Below are 21,483 nucleotides of genomic sequence, written 5' to 3' on the forward strand. Positions count from 1 at the left end.
GATCTCTTCCAACCTTGATGATTCTATGATTCTATAGCTGCCACACAGAAAAGCAGGAGGCCCTAAAACTGAACAAGTATATAACTGCACTTCTTAACAGAATCACCTTAAACATAGACAAGGACTGGAGAGCTGCTGTAAGACAGCATTCTTGGGATTGGAAAGATAGATAAAGAACATAACACAGTCAAGCTGAGGGTAACCTTTATCCCTGACTTGAAAAAGGGAGGATGTGTGCACAAGTACATGCACCATGCACAAACTTTGCAATTCTAACAGCAAAGGCAATCAATACAATTACCAAAATAAGGGGATCTATAAGACTAGAGAATGCTACTTACAGTGTCAGTTTAAGGAGGAAGTAATTGATCCAAGTGATTACAGTCCCTCATCTTGGGACTCCAAAGCACAAAAAAAAATTGTATCTGGTAACATGTTACTTGACTATTAATGAATCTTAAAAACTGCCTATGTGCAAGCTCCTACACCATGCTAAATTCAAAGCAATCTAACTTACTTGGTTTGTCAGGAAGGAATTATTTAACCTCATGGTTCACACTGGCTTAAGAACAATAAACTGGCCATTAATAACTTCAGTCTGGGAATTAGAAGAATGTTTCCAGCAATTACTAGGGGGGAAGTTCTGGAATGACCTTGTAAGTGAAACAGCTGGAAGAAAAAGCCCTTAGTCTCTGTCAAAACTAACAAGGCAAATTTGCAGTGGGGATTACAGCATCAATAAGTATTGCCAAGTTCTTGATAATAACACCAAGATTCCATTTGACCTAATTTTCCTGAGCTGTCTTCAACACAAAACAATGACTAAATGCAGAAACATACTGAGGGTCTCTGCATCTACCTGCAACAAAAGAGAAGCAAAGTGAACAAGTGGTCTTACTGCAGTGCTTTTCAAATACATCTGTTTTGTATCTCTTGGGAATGGGGAAATGGGGTAAAAGACAACGCGTAACGCTGATACAAACCAGTGAGACAAAGATACTGATGTGCTGTGTTTCATGCTGAAAAACTGAACAGCATGTCTCCTAGCTCATTGGGACTTAATTTTTGCAAAATTATTTTTTGTTTCTGAAACGCCCGCTGTTCCTAGCTGTTCTGGGTGCTGAATGTCAAAAAAGAAGACTTCACACAGATCTAACTTTAATTGAGCATTCATTCAGTCAGTCTTGACCAGCAAAGGGATGAAACCTGGATACCTTGGCCAAGGAGGGCTGTTCCTGATATGCAAGCAGAAATACTGGTGAATATTCAGAAACAGCAGCCTTATGGCTCGCGTGAGAAAAATAGCAGAGATCACTAAAGGGAGCAATGAGATCAGCTCATGCACAAACACAGCTGCAGTACTGTGGTGCTGCCCTTGACCTCTTCTGCAAGCTCACAGTAGGAAGCAAAGAAAAGTGCCTGTTGTTCAAGGAGCACAGTGATCAATCTTACAGTCCTTGTCACAAGCCTGATATTCCTGACACACTTTACAGCACCCTGATGAGTGACATGTGAGTCTTTCTTCTGCTGGTATAGTCCATGAGTTCTTACAAGGAATAAAGCAGGGCTGGGTGTTAGAGTTCCGCCAACAGCCTCACCTCCCCAAGTGATTCTTGTTGAGCTCTCAGTGACTTCCCACACACATTCCAACATTCAGCCTGCACAGCTTCCACATCCCCCTCCTCCCCAAGCACTCGCACCGCTCCCTGCCTTACAGCCATCGTCCCCAGAGCCCTGCTGTGCCATCCCAACCCCAGAGCCCAGTGCCTGCACTCACACTGCTCCCGCATGCCGGCCTCCTGGCACTTGCGCAGCCGGCACTCCTGGCACTTGCGGCGCATGTACATGTCCATCTCGCACTTGCCGCCGTTCTTGCAGGCGTACTGCGCGCCCTTGATGACGCTGCGGCGGAAGAAGCCCTTGCAGCCTTCGCAGCTCAGCACGTTGTAGTGGAAGCCAGAGGCCTTGTCCCCACACACGCTGCACACTTCATTTCCCAGCATCTTAGGGGCTGGGCCCTTCTTCCGCTTCAAGGGGGGATTTTCTACCGAAATGAAGGGTAGTGAGGAAAAAAATAAAAACAAAAGAAAAGTAAACTCATAGGCATGAAGGAGGCATGGTGTTTGCAGCTGACTGCACCACTCCTGACAACCAACATCCTCACTCAAACCCATTATCTCCCAGCCACACACCCCTTCTGGGCAAGCAACTCTTCTGCTACAAACTTACTGACATAATCCACAAGGTTTCACCTCAACTACATAAACAAATATAGCTTCACAGCTGAGGCTAAGCATTCTGCACTTTCCAATTACAGTTATGTTACCAATGTGAGAAAGACCTACAAAAAAGTTGTGTTGAAATCCAAGACTGTGCAAAAAGTAAATTTCTTCAGAACTCATCTCAAGTTCTCTTACTTCTATTTTCTGCCATACATATGGACAAGAATAAGGAAAAATGTTTCCTCAATTCAGCAGTGACACAAAGCCAGTGCTGAAACTGTGACCCTAGAAAAACCAGACTGAACAGACAGTCCCTGTAACTGAACACTTGGGGAAACTGTTGATTCAGCAGACAGCAGCTTGTGGAATTCACACAAGAACTACACTTCACAAGCTCTGTGAGCCTTTGGCATCCTGAAGACAGCATCTCCTCTTCAAGAAGGGCGCTCACCACTCTTAAAACTGAAACACTCTCATAGTAACAGTTCCTATACTAAAGCTTGTAGTCTATCTCAAACTGCTTCATACTTCAGATGGTTTTGTGCAGCAGCTCCCAACTCTTCCTATATAATTCTGAGAGATGTTAATATTATTAGTGGCTCTGCATTTTGAAAACATCTTTGGTCTGCTCCAACACATCTTACTTTAAGCATTCCAGTTGAATGCTTGCTGATATTACATGTGCATTCCCTTTCTATTAGCCCTCTCTCTTTTACATCCATTTAATTCTAGCTATGCTGACATCTGATATTCTACACAGCTCATAGTGCAGGTATTTTTCTGAGTGTCAGATATTATTGATTCATGGCAGCCGTAAAAAAAAATTACAACCAGCATATCTTGATAAATCTCCAGATAATGTTTAGATATGCCTGGAAAGCCTTTACACTGGAGTTACTGCTTAGTTTGAAGAAAAAGGCTACTGCACTTCTTGATCAGCAACAGGGTCACAACCGCAAAATTGTAAAAAAACTACAAAAATGTCTCATTTTTGTACTTACTCCTCCAATACTTCTATCCTTACTATTCTGCTCAAGTTCTTGAAATGGTAACCAGTTTTAGGTCAGTCTCAGACATTATTATTTGTGTTCCTCAATACAAGTTTTCAGCCATAAGTATCTTGGTGTTGATTTTCAATACCACTGACTTTACAGAGGCTTGGAGGCCATTCAGTTTGGCCTGCATGTCTCCTTGCAGATTGGACAGCAAGAAAATGTCATCAGAAAGGTTAAATTTCTGATATTCTCCTCTCTTGTTCAACTGTATTTCTCTTCACACACTACCAAGCAAAAATTATGCAATGCCTACAGTTATTTCAGATTACTTAGTATAAAGACATGTAATGGCAGACTAACTAGTGTAACAACTTTGCTGACGCCTCAAGTGATGTTCATATGCTTCTGAGGAACAGCAGAGTACTCCAATGACTTCCACAGATAAATCTGTCCCTACTTTGGATTTCTTAGCTGTCTTTAAGACATTACACAAATTTCCTATTACCTTTTCTATGACTGCTTTATTGAGACAGGCTTATTCTTTGATCTATGCAAACTATTTTCCATTTCTGCACATGAAGCATTTTAGTTACATAATGATTATTGTTATTTTCTGCAGTCAAAGATAACACAGAAATAATGTAAGATGTATAAAGAAAGCATGAATGCCACCTCTGAACCTTTAGCTCTCATTAGGGTTCTCCATCCTCTGTAGATTCACTGTTTAATAAATATTTTTCCTTACATTTTCATAAGGAAATAATCTATCAATTGCTTTCTTTTCAAGCCCTCAGACCCATTTTAAGGATTTTTATTGGACAATCTCATATCACCTTTTAACTACTCTCTTTGTTTCTACTCCACTGAAGAGTCCTCATTCAATGTTCAGATTATCTCTTCATTTTGTATCAAGATTGCCCATTGCCTCACTGCTGAGCAAACACATTAATTTGTCATATTTTAATTTAGAAGATGATCCTAAGCACTTATGCTTTCCTTTTTTCTGTGTTACCTGTCCAGAGATATTATACAGTCTTCTTATAGTTTGAAAGTGTAGGATTGTGGCGCTAAGCAGCAGCTTTAACTACAGAATCTCAGTTCTATGTCTGATACTCTTCATCCTCAGTTAACATAAGAAATACATGGAGAAACTCCTCCTGTCTTCCCATTGCACGAACCTGCAAAACGCTATCATTTCTTTGCACCACCTACCCTTGTTGAATTGTCACCTGTAGTAAAGCTTTATTGTTCAGCAGCTTTTGATAAGGCCAAAAAATCTTATTTTACTGCCATGGACCTAGTCTCTAGAAGGTCAAATAAGCAAAATATTCAACACATTTATCACTTAGATAAACCAGGTCTTCAGCTGTCAATAACTGACTCTATTCTTAGACATCATCTCTGAGTGCATCAATCACAGTAGAACTTGTCCTAAAATTTTGCCAAGTATCAATTCGGCTTACAGCTGAAAGAATGGATAGCCATTACTTTATCTTGCATAGATTTAGTGAGAATTTTTGCATACCTGCATGATCAGGGGGGTTCTCTGAGCCAGAGAAGAGTGCAAGACCTTCCTCCTCCATTTCAAATACACTTGCCACTCTCTTCCCATGATCCTGTGTGCTGAGTTGAGTGGGACCCATGGAAGCCACACAGGAAGGGCTCACTATAATCTCATCGCTGCAGCATTGTTTCTGCCAAGCAAGGGGCCACAGGCATCTATCTTCAAAGTCCTTAGTTTTTCTCTACTACTGAAAGTCAGGAAGTACCTGTGGAAAAAAACAAACAGATGTAAAAGAGGCAAGAGTTCAGCTATTGAGACTATTAACTTCCAAAATCTATTACAAGCTGTATCACAAGCAAGGTTCAAGATTTCATTTCCATAATTAGCTTTGTTTTATCAATGTTTCCACTCTTAAAACACAATATTTTAACAAACTGTGGGAAAAGGTACAAGACTAGCATATCCAGGTGCAAAACTATTCTTTCACTGCCAACAGATTTATCAAAGCAAGACAAGTCTTCATTACTGCCAACACTACCAGTGCACTTCATCCCTGATCTCTCCAAGTGTGTAAGAGGGAAATTCCTGACATTATAACCAGTGGCCTTTGTTAAAGTTTCCAGTAACAAACAGCTCAGTGCTGCCAGCTGCCCTGAATTTTGGTGCATGCATTGCAGAGCATATAGAAAATTGGAAAAGAGATTTTTCATACAATTATTTAGCAGACTACAAGATATTGAATTTCCCTCTTAGTAGACAAAGACTGATGATGCATCAAAGATAAGGACGACAAATCCTCCCCTCACCTACAGTAAGAAACTGAAAGCCAGCATCCTCCCTATGGGAAATGGCCATGATGCCATTCTCAGGAAACAGATTCACCAGCCTTCTGAGGACACCCTTTTGTGGAACCTAGGAACCATACTGGAAAGCATCTTCATTACAGTTAGTAGAGCCCTAACTCCACGACGGAGCCTGAAACTGGAAAGCAAATCCAACCACTTTTTCCAAAAAGCCCCACCTGCACAGAAAGGACCCTACTCAGTAGATCGCACAGATTCAGCGAAACTGATGTAAATTGCTAATGTAAACACCCCTAAGCTGATTGAACGTCACTTGATCTTAACTCAGTGATTTACCAATGCAAGCTAAAGAGATTAACTGATTTAAAAAGCAACTACAGGAAAGGCCTGTACCAGTTTGAATGACTGAGCTCAGGACTGGAAGCCTTTCAGTCCCTGAAAGACAGGAGGTGACAGAAAGCTCTGAAGCAGTTCAGATACAAGAGCATTAGGCAAGCAGAGGCATGCCTCACACACTCTAGTGCTCACCATGAAGAGGCAGAAAACCACTGTCCCAGGTCCCTTCTTTCCTCCCAGGTATTTGGACTAGACCACACAACTTTTCTCAGAATGTCAAAAACAAAGATGAAAGCAATGCTTCTAAAAATGAACCCCCTCCCAGAACTCTGAAACAGGCATCAAGTGTAAAAGCAAGTCACATTGTCAGGCCTGCTGAGATCCTGTCATCTCCAATTACACTGTGGATGCAGGTGTTAAAACCCACAGGGCACATTAATTCACGTGACATCTGTAAACATAGCCTCAGACAGAATCAGGAACTCAGGGTTCCCTTCCCTAAGGGAGCTGGAGAAACAGACTATCTAGGATAAAAGAAGTGACAGCAAATATGAAACTTAAACCTACAGACAGAAGGAAGTCCTACTGTGGGATAGTACAACCTCACCGATGTGATATGCATCCAATTTGAAGAAACTCAGGTCCTCAAAGGAACAATGTGGCTACCACAACCAATTTCTTAAAAAAAAGTCTCCCCAGGAAATCTTGCAGAATCTGAAAACCTTGTGGAAGCAGCATAGAGCATCAGCTGGAGATGGGAACTTTACTGAAACAAATCCAAACCCCATTTGTATTCCTAGTCCTATGTAAGCTCCTCACCAATGCTGACACAGATGTCTCTGGACATGTTTGGGCATGAAACAAGAAAGCTGAGTAAGCTTCTGCATCTCCACATTCCCTTAAACCACGCAAAAGACTCACTCAAAGATTAATTATTGTGCAGAATGAATCACCAGCAGCACTACTGCAGCAATTTTTCAAAGTAAGGGTTTGATCACTCATCTGAGGGACTGAGTAACAGCGCTCAGGCCCAGGCCTCCAGTACAGTGAACCATTCTTAGTGCATCCCTGCCTCAAACAACAGAAGGGTACAGTCTAATGGGATTTCAGAACTGTGTGATCTGCACCATGACTGACATTGCAAGAGTGAAACTCACTGTCAGCAAGACATCCGGAGACCAAAGGGGAGTGTCTGAGAGACTGCAAGCTACCAAGAGAGAGGGGAATGTAAATCCATGTGCACATCCAGGACACAGCAACAGAGAAGCCACTTTCTGTGCTGTAGAACCACCCAATGTGTTTCTGCTTCATGCACCAGCCTCCAACCTTCCCAAAACAGAATGGGCCAGATAAAAAAGGTTACTTTTCTTCTCTGCTCCTAAGACAGAGCACTTGTCCTTTTGTAGGTACAATAATAACACTTGCAGGCTGAAAAACTGACCTAACAGTGAACAGCAACACTCTGGTGCTAGGTAAAGAAGCCTTCTGAGCATTTTCTTCACATGCACACAAGTGAGAGGCTGTGTGGCGAGGCCTAAGGCTTAGTTTTCACAGAAATGCATGAGGATTGTTTTTATACGACTAAAAATCTTGCCAAGTTTTGTACTAATAATGATGTTATTAGAGATTCACACCTTCCAACCTGCACCACCACTTCAACCAAAAATGCAGAAAGGTGATGCAAGCCATAACTGCAAGAGCGAACACTGTCTTCTTGACACAGTCAGCTGTGCTGCCTCCCACTGTCTGTCTCAACTCCTTCAGTTTCAGAAACCAGGACTGGCCATGTGACAAAAGATGAAGCAATCACTTCTCACAAATGCAGCATCTTGAAGAGAGTAGCCTGATGAGCAGACATACTCCAGTGAAGAAACATGTGGAGAAGAAAGGCTGAGGGAAACAAATTTCTGCTAGCCCTTGCAACCCATGTCTCATATGCAACACTAAACACTTCTCAAACGTGTTGCCATCAGCTTCACCCTACTCCATTTCTTCCATCTCCCCTTCTTTTCTGAGAAAACAGAACAACTCAGGTACTGATGGTCTCCAGATCAGCACTCTTACAACTGTTTTTTTCAGAGACTAAAGATGGTAGCCCTGGCTCTTGCACCTCATGCTAAATGTCAGAAACATTCATCACTTCCTCCAGCAACAATCTCATCCCATTCCCTCAGCTGAGTCCTCTTCTAAGCCAGCTGAAGCACTTACACATTCTTCTAGAAGACTTTGATCTGATCTGTCAGCAACAGACTAAGCTACAGATCAGTGAGGACAAGTAAAGGAGATACCACTGAGCAGCACAGAATATATAGAATCCAAATGCAGTTAGTGTGACCCTTCTGCTAAAGAGTGCTGTTCTCTCCCTTGTATTCTTAGTCTAACACTTTCTGTGAGGAGTTCAAGGATCAAGAACCAGACCAGATGCAAGCACATCTCTTGAAGAAACTTAGTGTTCATGTGTAACACAGGAACAATCAGAGGAACAGTACAACAAGCCCTTTACCTCCAAATAATGGATGCTCAGAAGAGTGGCTTTTTCGAAAGTTTGGTCAAGTCTCTGTGATCCTTCAAAACAGGATTTACTAATTGCAGTTCTGGCCCTGTAAATTACAGTATCCTACAGTTTCTGCCAAGGCAAACATATATAGCTATGTTTCAGTTCTGTAATGAATCACATGCAGCCACTCTGCAGCGTGTCAGCATCAGCACAAGAGACGTCATGCTTGCACACATATGCTAACGTGACTGTGCTCACTGTGTGTCAACAGGACAGCACCTCTCTTCTCTGCACAGGCCTTAATAGGCTGTTGGTGAACTGTCAGGAAATAGAACTGATGGGAAGGGCTATCTTTCAGAGCTAACTAAAGCAGGGATATAATTTGGCATTTTGGCTTCTAGGTGTGCTCTGACATGCAGTATAGATTCACTTTGGCTGCTAGCATTTATCTCTGAAGGCTGGCCCCGCAGCAGTGCATAATGACCTCTGCTGAAACCTAAATGCACAACTCACACAGTGATAATGCTACATTGGCTATCAAATGCTGGCTTGGCAGATCTAAATGGCCAAGAAAAGAAAACAACACCAGTTAGACTGAGATTTCACAGGACTCTACAGCACCAGCAGAGAACTAAGCCCCTTGAGAGACACCATTGTTCCAATCCTTTCATACAGAGTAACCATATTTTGTGACCTAATGCTTTTCCTATATTGTTCCTGGTGTAGCAGCCAGAGTATTTTCACAAATCTTCCGTAGGATCTTGGTACAACCTTGTAGATGTTTCAGAGAAACAATTATTCCCAGCTCATGTTGGCTCATTCTTCTTCCTTCCCTCTACATCATCACATTTCTCAAAAAATGCTGAAACAGATAGGAAGTCTATGAGTGAGGCAAAAGTATATATATGACACATTTCAATCAGGAAAAAGTTGAAAAAGACACCTTGTACCTTTCACGACAGAAAATGAATCTGTCACTTTCAAAATGAAGCAATACTACAAGTGAAAACTGTCAAAACTCACATGGAAAAATAATTTCAGATTGACAATGGGAGAGAAAAATCACAAAATGTGAAAAGCAGCGCAACAGGATACTGTAAAGAATGATTTTGAACGGTATGTCTACAAAGAATGGAAAAAAGCTCTGCAACTCTCAGGGAACAGACTAGCTCAGTCCCCCTGCTGTAAATCCCTCTCTCAGAGAACTGCAGGGACAGAGTTTGAAATCACATTATGCATTTTGATCTCCCAGAAGCAAAAGGCAACCACAAGCTGGAAAGAGTTTGCGAGCCACCGTCAGTCCCAAGCTGATAAAGAAAAGCGACAGCCTCCTGATTGCTTTCATTTGCTGTCCAGCTAAGCTTCAGCTGACCATGAGCAGCTGTCCAAGACCATAGCACTGCTTTGTAAGACTTTTTAAGTTGTTGTCACCATTGACAATTATGCAGAAGACTCCTACAAGTCACTGCCAGCTGTGCAGCTGCATTCCAGTCTCTTGCCCTCAAATTAAGGGTCTTAATTGCCACCTCTCCCTCCCTAGCTCAGTTCCAAAGCCTGACTCCTTCCCCCTGTCACCCGCCTTACTTTGGGTTTTACTCCTGCTGCTGACCAACTCCTTTACTACCCATAACTTTGCTGATTCCTGGCATGGTCTTTGCCCAGGCATTTGTCTCTTCCTTTGAAGTGGGCTCACTGCAGCATGCAGCTCTCACTGGGTTTCATTTGGTCTCAACACAAGGCATGCTGTCTCCTACCCTGTCTCCTACAGGTCAGGCATGGAAACCACCACAAAGTTCAGAGAACAACAGCAGAAGTGACTAACAACTGAAAAGATTAAAATAAACAAATACATGTCACTTGGTTGAAAGAGCACTTGGAAGAGAAGAAAGGTGTAACTATGGTTTCCTGAAAGGTGTTAACTCTGAAAGACGGTATGTCTAAAGAACACTGAGAAGGGAAAAGTCTAACTATTTACAGAAAAACACCCTAAAGCTGAGTTCTGAGAGACTGGAAGTCTCCATAACTTTCCTTCTAGAATTAGACCTTATAACTACAACCAAAATACAAAGAGAGTTCTATGGACATTTATGAATCTGAACTTAGTATGACTTAACTATTCTGTGGGTGAAGGGTCTACTATAAACATACAATGGTAGCAACAGGAGTTCCAAGCCAGTTTCACCCTACATAAGGCAAGAAGGAATGTAGGCCTGAAATAAGTGAATAAATGGGTTAGCAAAGGGAATTAGAATCTTAAGGCACAACTGTATGATCAAATACAATGCAATAAAACAGGGCAGAACAAGCCCAAAGTACTTCTGCTTTGCTCCACATAAAAAGTCCAAAAAACAAAACCTGCTCCTTGTCCACAATCGGCAGAGTACAATATTTGTTTCTTTCCTGCAGAACCTTTGGACTCCCTCATTTTATGGGAGAGCCAAATATGGCTTCCCAAATTTTAAATCAGATGACGGAATGTGCTGACTCCAGTCCCACCCAGGGAACTACAGGCTCTGCAAAGCTCACCTCCAACAGCAACTGTTTTGCAAGTCAGCCCTCCTGCTCACATTCCTCATCCAGAAGCAGGTGCTCCCTGCTCTCTCACCTGCCTCTCATTATACCTTGCCTGGCAAAGGCTGAGGTTTTGGGTTTGCCCTTCCCTTCAACTCTTGGTTTCTGTCTGATTAAAGAGAGCCAAGCCAACAGAAGGAGCAAGAGGAAAAGAGAGCATACATGTGACTACTTTCAGGGTGGGTAAGATCCTGAAATGGATTGTGCCTTTATTTTTCCTCCCTCCCTCTCTCCCAATTGCCAGATGTCCTTGGTTCTGCAACTGAGTGGAGGAGAAAGGAGACGAGGTTATTGAAGTTCATTCACACTGCACACAGGGCTGCTCCCGCCTCTCTTCCTGTTTGCAAGGAAATATTACTCCCTCTGACAACAGGAGACAGAGAGAGGCAGACAAGTGGATGGGGGAAGAGTGAGAAGAAGAGGGAAAGGAAGAGAGAGAGAGGGGAGGGAAACAAGGAGAGGGAGGAAGGGATTATGGTAAGAAGATAGGACTTTTCCCTGGTTAATGAATAGGAAATTAATAACAAGTCATATCAGGAGTGATGTAGCCACCTTGTTGCCATGAAATTCCTTTTAAAGGCCATTGACACAAGTTCATTTGAACTCTGGAAAACAACACAACCCTGATCTGGATTAAAAAAATCTCTAAACCCTTCTAGGCTTTCTACTGTCACCTCAGCTTTCAAGCTTCTGGCTAACCTAGAGTATAGCTACCTCAGGAACGGCCAAAACCAGGGCATGCACAGGCTTACAGCAAGGAAGATGTGACAGCAGCAGCATCCCTCCATCCTCTCCTCCAAGCCATCCTGTAAAACGACAAGTCATCCCCCCTCAGTTCTGTCTGGCCAGATGAGCTGTGTAGCCAGTTTCAGAACATGGGGAAGAGACAAAGCAGAGTCACTTTAGAGGGACACCAACTTCTGCAGCACTCACACGGATGAACATGAGCAGAACTTGCTGTTTGTAGCTGAACTGCAATAATCCCCTGTGTCTGGCCACGACTCCAGCTCACTGACAGCTCAACAGCACTATCAGCACCGACCTTCAGATGGCAGGAAGCACAATTCAGTCTCTGATAGGGGCTTCCTACAGGAAAAATTCCATCTGTGCTCCTCCCAGGAGGATGAAACACTCAGAACAGCTGCCCCCTCCTGCTAGCAGAAAGCAAAGGGCAGCTCTGTGCCACTTCTGAGGAAGCAGAAGGAGGGAATCCAGCCTGGGTCCCTGTCCACAGAATGTGTTAGCATCAACTGTAAGAGCAATTTTTTCCTATGGAAACTCACTTTAAATTGGAAACAACATTCTTTTGCCAGTAGCATTTAATTTCTCTGAGTAAATGCAGCTAACCTAGCACTAAGTCTTTCTTCCCCTTGCACATGTATCTATGCAAACGTGGTTTTGGTTTACACATCTGTTTTCCTTTCTAGGGTCCCTGTAGCGGCTAATAGTGTCATTCCTTCACATTTCTAATCACAATGCTAGATACACACATCATCAACAAAAAAAAAACAAAAAAAAAAAGAAAAAGGAAGGAAAAAAAAAAACCACCAAAAAAACCAATAAAAAACCTCAAATGTAAAAAGTGTTCAAGCAACCAACAAAACTTCCTACTAAAAATAATCTGCTAACAAAAACCCCCTTCAATTTGGAAAACTAAAGTTGAGGTGTCTGTAGCTCATTAACCCTGCTGCTGACCAGCTCTTACACACCCTTCATGCAGCAATAGCTCATCACATCCTACTTGAAGGCCAAAAACGCAATCTGACCCCACCACCTCCGTTTCTTTATAAATGCCACTGCATGACATCATGGAAAACAGGACCAGACTCAGTTTCTTTCTGGATGTCTTCTCTATATTTACTCAGCCATCAATATTGTGCTCTGCACAATTATACATCGCTATGCAAAACATAACAGTCAGGCATTCTTTGAAGCAACAGTTTTATAACCTAGGGCTTCCTTTTTCTTCCCAGAGAACAGTTTAAAAGAGAAAAGAAGTAATAGTGTCATCAAGATCAGAAGCAATGAAAATAACCAACTAGGTCCAAAAAGCAGGGTTTTTTTTTAAATGGGGCTTGGATAGAAGTTCGAAGGGAGTGGGAAGAATTAGAGAAGCCTCTCTCTTCAATAATTGTGGATTTTTCTGAGAGCACCATATTACAGAACAAAAATTCTACCATGGATCCTACATTCCTCCTTTATGACCCTTATTCCCACAGACGTTATTGCCTGGCTTCAGGGAAACATGAGTCTGATTCACAGCAGATTTGAGAAGTCACCCCAATGCTATTTCCAATCTGAAGCAAGAGATCAGAACTTAAGGGAAAAAAAAAATACCCAAAATAACATCCTGGTAGAGGAAATGCCAGGAAAAAGGGCTAAACCTAGTCCATAAGGAATAAGAGGACCAATAAGATTATGACTAGAAAAGAGCACCACAGGCCTTTTTTCTGCAGATAGAAAATGGTAGTGATAAATAATGTCACAACATACTGGGGTTTTTTTACCTGTTTCCTTAAAAAATTATTTCATCTCAACTATGCAGTAAGAGAATAGTATTTCATGATGCATGACTATTCTAGCCAAGCACTTTTTATCATGGGAAATCTCCTCGGCTCCCCAGGCTGTCTCAGTGCATCTCTTCAACACAGAACCTCAAACTGCTGTTGACGCCTCTGAGCAGGAACATGGCAGAGTCTACTAACTGCACTGAGCTACTGAAACAGATAAAGGTAAAAAAATAAGCAGCTGCACCACTTTATCAGCAAAACAAGATGACAAAAGACACAAAGCCATAGCATATATCACGGCAAAGCCAAAAATTTAAGCAAAAAGAGAAATTAAAAGCTCTCAACTCCTATCCCTTGTCCAGACTATGTTCTCTTTCAAACTGGTCTTCTCCATCCTCTGCCAGTTAGGAAATTAGAGGACATGAAGAAGAGAAGCAGAAGAGGAAAGAACAGAAGGGGAAGGCCGCTTACAGTAAAACTGTTTGTTCATTTTACTGACTTCCTCCTTTCCTCCCACCCCAGGAGTACTTCCATCAGCATACTGCACATCACCATAAGTGATACAAGATTGCTTCTGGGAAACAACCTCTTAATAATGTCTCTATATAACACTTTGTATCCAAACACCATTCCACCCAAAAGCATCAATCAAAACAAATACTACCGTTCATAGGCAAACCAGAAATACAGTACTGGATTGCAAAACAGGCAGGAAACTCATTAAGATTCCCTTCAGGGCAGTAGGGGAAAAGCACTGATTCCCATTCATAGAAGGATCATCCCTAGATGTAGCACAGAGGTCAGGAAGAAATTACAGTACTACCGAAATACCCATACAAAGAACACATCAGAGGGATACTGTAACAGAGTTTAAAACTGCTTCAGAGCAAGCCTGACCGGTAGTCTATTCCCCACTCAAGCATCAGCAGGGATCTATTTTGTTGGGTTTTGTTAATACTGCTCTTAGAAGAGCAAGAGGAGAGAGGCAGGGTTGCAGATGTACATATCCAAACATAGATCAGCCAGAAGACTGCAGCACAGCAATGAAGGAGATGAGAAGAGTTGCCAAGAAACACAGTGAGGACTGGCAGAGGGGGGCAGGTCAGAATAAAGGACTATTAAGAGCTTTGCTGCAAAGTAAACTTGCCCTGCTTTTGACTACTCTTCTGGATTCTGGCCTGTATAGGCTATTTCTGCTTTGGGGGTCATTGCAACTGAACCCTTACAAGGTACAGTATCAACAAAATCAGGAAGACTTTTCTGAGTTTTATAAACCCACCAAGCAGAAGCTAGGAGGGAAGGGTTAAAGGTCTGAAAGTGAGATAAAGAGATCTGTGTGACAGGAAGGGAGCATGTGAGAGGGCGTGTGACAGGCTGTGTAGCAGAATGTGTGTGTCAATCTCATTGCCTTCGAGGCTCTTGGCCAAACGAGGAGCTGAACTTTCTGCAGACTTTGTCCTGCCAAGTCATGTTCCCTTCTCACACTGCCTGACATCACCACAAATACTCAGCTCAAAAACAGTCCAGAGCCGGACAAATCCACCGCTCAAGCCCCAGCCAGTGAAATGGCTGCGCTGCTGGCACACCCACCAGAAGGGAAAACACCAACTCTCCTCGCAGGTTGTCTCCAAGTGCCCAGGAGGCCTCACCCTCATCCATGCACAAAGTGCGCCACCAAGGTACACAGAGACCAGAGGTGCTAACAGACCCATGTTTTCCTATTGCCCCAATAACAGCTCAGAACTGAATGAAAGTCTGCACAAAGGTTTTTTAACAGAAAAATGCAAAGAATGTAACCATCAGACCATCTGAGTTTGTCACAAGCATCCCGCTGCAAGGAGTGCAGTCTACTCCCAACTCTGGCACAACCCTGCCACAAGAGGAGAGCCATCACACATGACCCAAGGACAAATAAGAAGCCAGCAATCCTGCAAAGACTGATGCTCCAGCAGAGTCTGCAGGAAGCCAGCATGTGTTATCCTATCCTATAACCTTGACTTCTCAGAAATAAGGGCAATTCCAAGATCAAGGCTGCAAAATGCAGCACGTGTACAAGTGTGTGGGAGTAGGCAATGGGACTAAGCCAACAAGTGGCTCCATTTCTTATTTTGATCCTTATGTCAGGGAAGAAGGGTGTGGATGGCCCACTGATTCTGGGACACTGCTAAAGGCACCACCCAGAGCAAGTATCAGGGAGTAGCAGTGGAAGATGACACTGAAGCAAGGGAGAAAAAAGTCTGCAGTCTCTTCTTGTTTTTTTCTTCAACCTTCACCCCCAGTCTGCTGCTTAAAAGCAGCTCTTTAGAAAATGCCCTCAAAGTTATGTCCCTGCTTTTCAGACACATACTGATAACAGAGGTTACCTTGTATAATTATTCTATCTATATTCTATATCTTACATTTTAAATTTTTAGTTTTCATTTTAAAACATTCCTCACAACAGAAGTTCCCTCTTCCTTTGCTAAGGAAGGGGTTCTGACACCTTCCTTAAAGGCACATTAGTGCCTTCTTGCCTGTCCTGATGCCACATGGACCTTAAAACATATCCTTATGTATCATATCCTTATCTGGCTTCCTGTCCAGACATGAAGATGCCTGAGAATGTCCATCTCACCAGCTGCAAACACAAAAGCTATCTTTTGAACTTCTTCCTAGCCCTTTCACAGAAATCAACATATTATTCCTTCCCTGCACACAACGGCCAAAGGTGGGAAGCAGTCAATCAGAAGACTAGAATCACAAAGCTGCTTTTGAGGGCCAGGTGACAGCTTCTCCTACTCTTGAAGCTTGCAGCTGGCTGAGCCTGAGCTGCCCTGCCTCGGTGGCACCTCTCACGCAAGCCAATGCATGCTGCTGAGCGCTGCCCACAGGACTCTGAGTGTGCATGTGTGCCTGCATGTCAAGGCATGCACCACCACAGCCAGTCCCAAAGGCTGTTACAGTGCAAGTTCAGGTGCCCCCAAAAAGCTCTATGTGAGCTTTTGCTGGCAGATGTGCAAAAAGCCACTACATGTGCATCTCTGGCTGTAAAATCCTCCAGCAAAAATCTCTGGCAAGGCATGTGGAGTCCTTTGGGGGCTGGCACATTTCTGCATGTACGTCTGTGGCAACCAAGACATACTACAGAGCTGTTACAGAAGCCTACCTGTTCACCCTCATTTCATAAGAGCTCTAGATGAGAATACTTACATTCCAAACATTTTCCTTTGAATTGGTTTTACACACAGTTTTCAAGATTACACTTGGTAATTTATTTTCTAAGTCAATGGCAAATTATGATGAAATCCAAACCAACCATTTAAACAAATACATGCAGGCCCTATTCAATCAGGACACGGTTAGTGGAGAATGTTTAAAAAGTCTAACTCTAAACTCGAGAAAGTCACCAAGTCTGCAGAGTCAGTACAAAACAATCCTTTCTTAAAAAGGTAGAGATTAGTTTCTTCAATTCACTTTTTAAATTAGTTCAGTTCACTCAAAGGTGGTGCAGGCAGCATAAAATGGGCAGAAGCTACCTCTCTTACAATCTCCAAATGAAAACAAGACAAGGAACGATGAGTTATGCTCATTCTAAGATCTGGAAGGAGACAATTACCAAAACTAACCAGTTTGTTCTGCCAAATACAGATAACATTACCCTGATAGAATCAGTTATTTAATAGCACACTCCAGGATATTTTCTCTTATGTATCCAGTGCATCATTTGTGTGATTATAGTATAAGTATAAAAAAAAGTGCATATTTCATTTGACGTTTTTATTCAAATGCAGTTTTGTACAAGTCATGGGAAAAGAAATTCACCAAGTAATTACAACTAGCCGTTTTGTAATATAAACATGTACTGTGATATAATAGCATAAATAGATGTATGCAGATACATATATCATCCTGTTAGGCAAGAAGCAGTAATAGATGAGCCTAACTGATTAGACTAAAGCTGCCTTTCAAGAAATGACCAAATGCAAAAGAAACTTTAAATGAATTATTTAAATCACTATCTTTAATCATGATTTCTATCAGCAAGTGGGAAGCCTTGATTTAAACCAATCGACCTTGTTTGCCTCATAGCTGCAGGAGGATCAGTGGGCCAACACTGCCCTGCACCTTGGAGGGAGAGAGGATTTGACTTCCACACCCTATTGGTTTCAAGAAATTTTGTGAGCCTATTTGCCAATATTTTTTAAATCTTAAAACAAACTAGAAAGCCTTATATGCCAGGAGACACCTACTCTCTTGTCAGTCACTGCTTTAGCAATCAGTCTGATACTCACCTAACACCTTATTTACATCTCAGAGAGGTTTCTATGAGTACACAATATAACCTGACTCTGCAACATGGCTTTTAAATTGCTTCAATTCTCACATCCCACAAGATAGTTCTCCTACTTAACCCTTATAGGCACTAGTTCACTCAAAACAAGAATTAGATTTCTCATTTTCTAACATTTTCTCTTCATTTCTTCACCGACTTCCCACTAAATAAACTATTTTTCCCCCTCCTTAAACCTACTGGGAAGATCTGCAACGCTCTGCTCTCCTCTGTGCACTACCTTAGTTAACCTTTGTCCTCCTCAAATAAGATTGTTAAGAATTTGACAGTGCATACTTCAAAGTGATTTATAATATTACACCAAAATTATGTAAATCACCATAACATTTTCTTTTTGACATTCCATAAAGCAAGTAATTTTGCTTTACAGGAAATCTGGTTTTGAGATCTCCAGATATAATAGTACAAGTTACACTACGTTTAGGAGTGTCTCCCTTTCAGCGGGAACACAAGAAAGAAATTTGTCTATGTTCCAAATATGGAAAAAAATGTATTTGGTCACAGGAAGTCGCAGAACAAAATTGCACAGGAATGCTAAAGGAAGCCATTTACCGTTTCTAACGGATATATTTTTAAATTCTGACTGAACAAGGACAGCCTCTTTTCATTTAACAATATTAAACACATCTCTCAAACATGAACTACAATGAAAATGTTAAGTCAAACACAGTACTTGTATACTGGCAGAGGTATGATCTAATTACCCAATTCAACCTGTTTATAAGCCTTAATGCAGACCTGTGCCTATCAGAAGGAATCATTCCCCTGAATTCCCTCCTAAGATGAAGTTCCTTCACACCCAGACAGTTTCCACAGCCAAGAGAATGTGCCTCTGCCTTCCTGAGTTATTATGCTGTAAGGAAAACAAGTTAACACATCCTACAGAAGATCAGCAGAACATTCTCTCCCAATGAAACAAGGTATCTTTGTATAGAATCATAAAATGGCTTCGAAGGGACCTAAAAAATCAAGTAGGTTCAACCCCCACAGCAATGGGCAGAACACCTCTGACAGTTCTAAAAGACTGACTTTTCTCCAAGGCTGTCAGGTGTGTGAATCTCATTACTTGGTGGGGGAGGGAAAAGATGGAGAGTGACAAACAATCTGATAAGCTTTCCTATTCAACATGCAAAGACCCACACATCTGCAACAATGAGACTTTCACAGCAGCTGCTTCCAGAGCAGAAAGCAGGATCATCCTTCAATGCACCCAAGACAAAGCATATTATATTCTATACTCTTCCTTAGACAGATGGAATCACAACTTCTGAAAACCAGCAAGAGTTAAAGATTTTTAAATTCAAAACGTGAAATTTTGAAAACTGTCAGTCTTGACAGCCATACAATCACAGGCCAGATCTAACTTATAAGATGTGAGAATATCACCACTTGAGCTAACATTCAACAACAGCAAAATTCCTTCTGTTTGCCTCAGAACAAGCATGCCAAGTTGTGAGGACTAATCAAAGAGAAAGGAAAAGAAAGTCATAGCAATCAAATGCACTTTACCACACTGGAAACATGACTCTTCCTGCAGGTGTAAGACAGGGACAAGGCTCTGTATTTGTACGGCTGCACGCCTGTCCTGCACAGCCTCCCCTGCCTCCCTGCACAGCCAGCTGGTACGGAAAACATGCTGACAAGGCACAGGGAGCTGCAGCAGCAGTAACTGGAAACAGCAAGCGAGAGCAACCCCAGGCACACTGCCAGGACACACTAATTCTGTGATAAAGTTTCCTGTCCATATTTTTTTAGATTAGGCAATTTATATAGATATAGTCCCTGCTGTGGTACTTCTCCCTGCATCCCTTCACAACACGAGTAGCTGCAACTTTTCCTCTAGCAGCTACAGAACTCCTATGCAGCTCCACAATGACCCATTTTCCATCCTCCCTCAGGTTGGTTTAGGTTTATTTCCTCCATCTTTTATTTTGGGGGTCTGGGAGAAAGCTGTCGAATTTTCACTCTTCTTTTTCTCCTGCAAAAGCTGGCCTTCCTGTATGAAAAAAAATGCATGGGCATATTCATATATGAGAAAGAAGTATCACTGCAAGTGTTAGATTCCAAGAAGGGGTCACACCAGGAAGCCACACAGCCTGTCTGCCCTTACAAGCCTTGCAGCAGCAGTATCTTTTGGTGAATATGCCGCAAGTGCAGTGACAAAGAAGTGTACCAAGGCAAATCTCCACCTGGTCCTTGCACAATGTGTACCACATCCAATGCCCTCTTTCCACAACCCAAATGATAGAAGGGTAGAGCTCAGCAGCAACTGGCTGAACTTTTCAAACAGTTTTTATTTCCATAATTAAAATATAAGGAATGTTTTTCTATTTCAGCAAGGGGGTTATGTCTTGATTCAAACTCAATTAAAAAATCAAGTCCACCACTCAGTAAATGAAATAAAAAACAGGTTTTCTGTTTTCTTTTGTCTGTCCTCAGGTATAGTCCTCTCTCTGACAGCCAGGAACAGCAGATCAACTCAATGTACCTTGGAACATGAAGCAGATCCGAGAGGACTCTTCCCTACAGACAAACATAACCTGCAGTCATAGCCAGAAACTGTCTGACACACAGTGATCCAAATTGTTAGTCAGAAACGTGACTCAGTGTTGGAGACTCCCTCAAAAAAAGCCTTGCAGGGAAGAGCCCAGCTGTCCCTTTAGGAAAAATAAAAGAAAGGAAGGAATTTTCAGGAGACAGAGCATTTCTCTTTCACCGGTGATCCAAGGTTTGCTCCCAGCCCATAATGAAATCCTGTCTTGACAGATCTGTGGACTTTAGTAGCATAAGGGTCAGTGAAACAGCACAATGACAAGTAACCACCAATGTAAGCAAAGTTACCTTTTAACAGCACCATGCAAACTAACAGCCGTACAGACAAGTTTCTGACCTGGAAAACTCACGACGTGGGTTGACAGGATGCAACAGGTGAATGACACAAAGAACTTCAAGTTGAGCAGAGAGGAAAGCTAACAAGTTACCACAAAGCAAGTAAACATCTCCTGACAGCACGTCCGGAGACAGCAGACAGAAACCGGGGCTCTTCAGATGCACGACAAACTGACAGCCACGAGAAAGTGACACCGCTCCCCAGACGCCTCCGACCGTCTTAGCAAAGGGACTCTCTCCGACACCGCGCATTACGGCCGGCGCTGGCCTCCGAACCCAGGCCGAGAGAGTGACCCCTTCCCTCCCGTACGCCGGGCCCCTCTCGGGTGACGCCGCCAGCCCGGCCCGCACCCCGCCAGACCACGGGTGCCTCAGCGGGATGGGCCGCCGCCGTTCCCCTTCCTTCCAGCACCTTCCAGCGCCGCGCGGCCAGGCCCGGCCGGCAGCACGACGCGGACGGGCGGCGCTGCGCCTCCGGCTCCGGGTCGCAGAGAACGCTGCGGCGCTCGGGCCGGCGCAGGCCGCGGGGCGGGACAGCGCGTCCACGTCCCCCGCCGTGAGTCACGGCCCCGCGGGCGGTGAGGAGACGCCGCCGCCCCCAGAGCCAGCGCGAAAAGTTACCGGCGCAGGCCGCGGCTCCCAGCGATGCGCGGCCGCCGCCCCCCGTGGCGCAGGTGCCCGAGCCGCGGGCGGGAGGGGCGGCCCGGCGCGGCCCGGCGCTGCTCCCGGCTCTCTTGCCGGCGTTCTTCCCGGCGCCGCGGCGGAGCTGCCGTGATGTCACGCGGGCCCGGGTCACGTGCAGGCGCCGCCCGCCCCTCTCCGCCCC

General features: G+C 43.3%; 1 protein-coding gene across 6 annotated transcripts in view; it reads right to left on the reverse strand.

The window, feature by feature from the left end:
• NR1H3 (nuclear receptor subfamily 1 group H member 3) overlaps positions 1-21,483 on the reverse strand; it is a 30,696-nt gene that overhangs the window by 7,983 nt on the left and 1,230 nt on the right. For 2 of the 6 annotated variants that reach the window (XM_018907731.3, XM_009102113.4), the window contains exons 2-3: positions 4,743-4,986; positions 1,778-2,044 (exon numbers count right to left, since the gene is read on the reverse strand). In XM_018907731.3, coding sequence (XP_018763276.1) covers positions 1,778-2,044; positions 4,743-4,860 — 385 coding nt within the window. In that variant the 5' untranslated portion in view covers positions 4,861-4,986. Of the gene's footprint in view, positions 1-1,777; positions 2,045-4,742; positions 4,987-20,256; positions 20,532-20,658; positions 21,025-21,069; positions 21,095-21,278; positions 21,421-21,483 lie in introns of those variants that run through there. The other 4 variants (XM_030239698.2, XM_030239700.2, XM_050975191.1 and 1 more) reach the window with 4 other exon arrangements.

The sequence above is a fragment of the Serinus canaria genome, chromosome 5, assembly GCF_022539315.1.
Source record: "Serinus canaria isolate serCan28SL12 chromosome 5, serCan2020, whole genome shotgun sequence".
Classification (NCBI taxonomy): Eukaryota; Metazoa; Chordata; class Aves; order Passeriformes; family Fringillidae; genus Serinus; species Serinus canaria.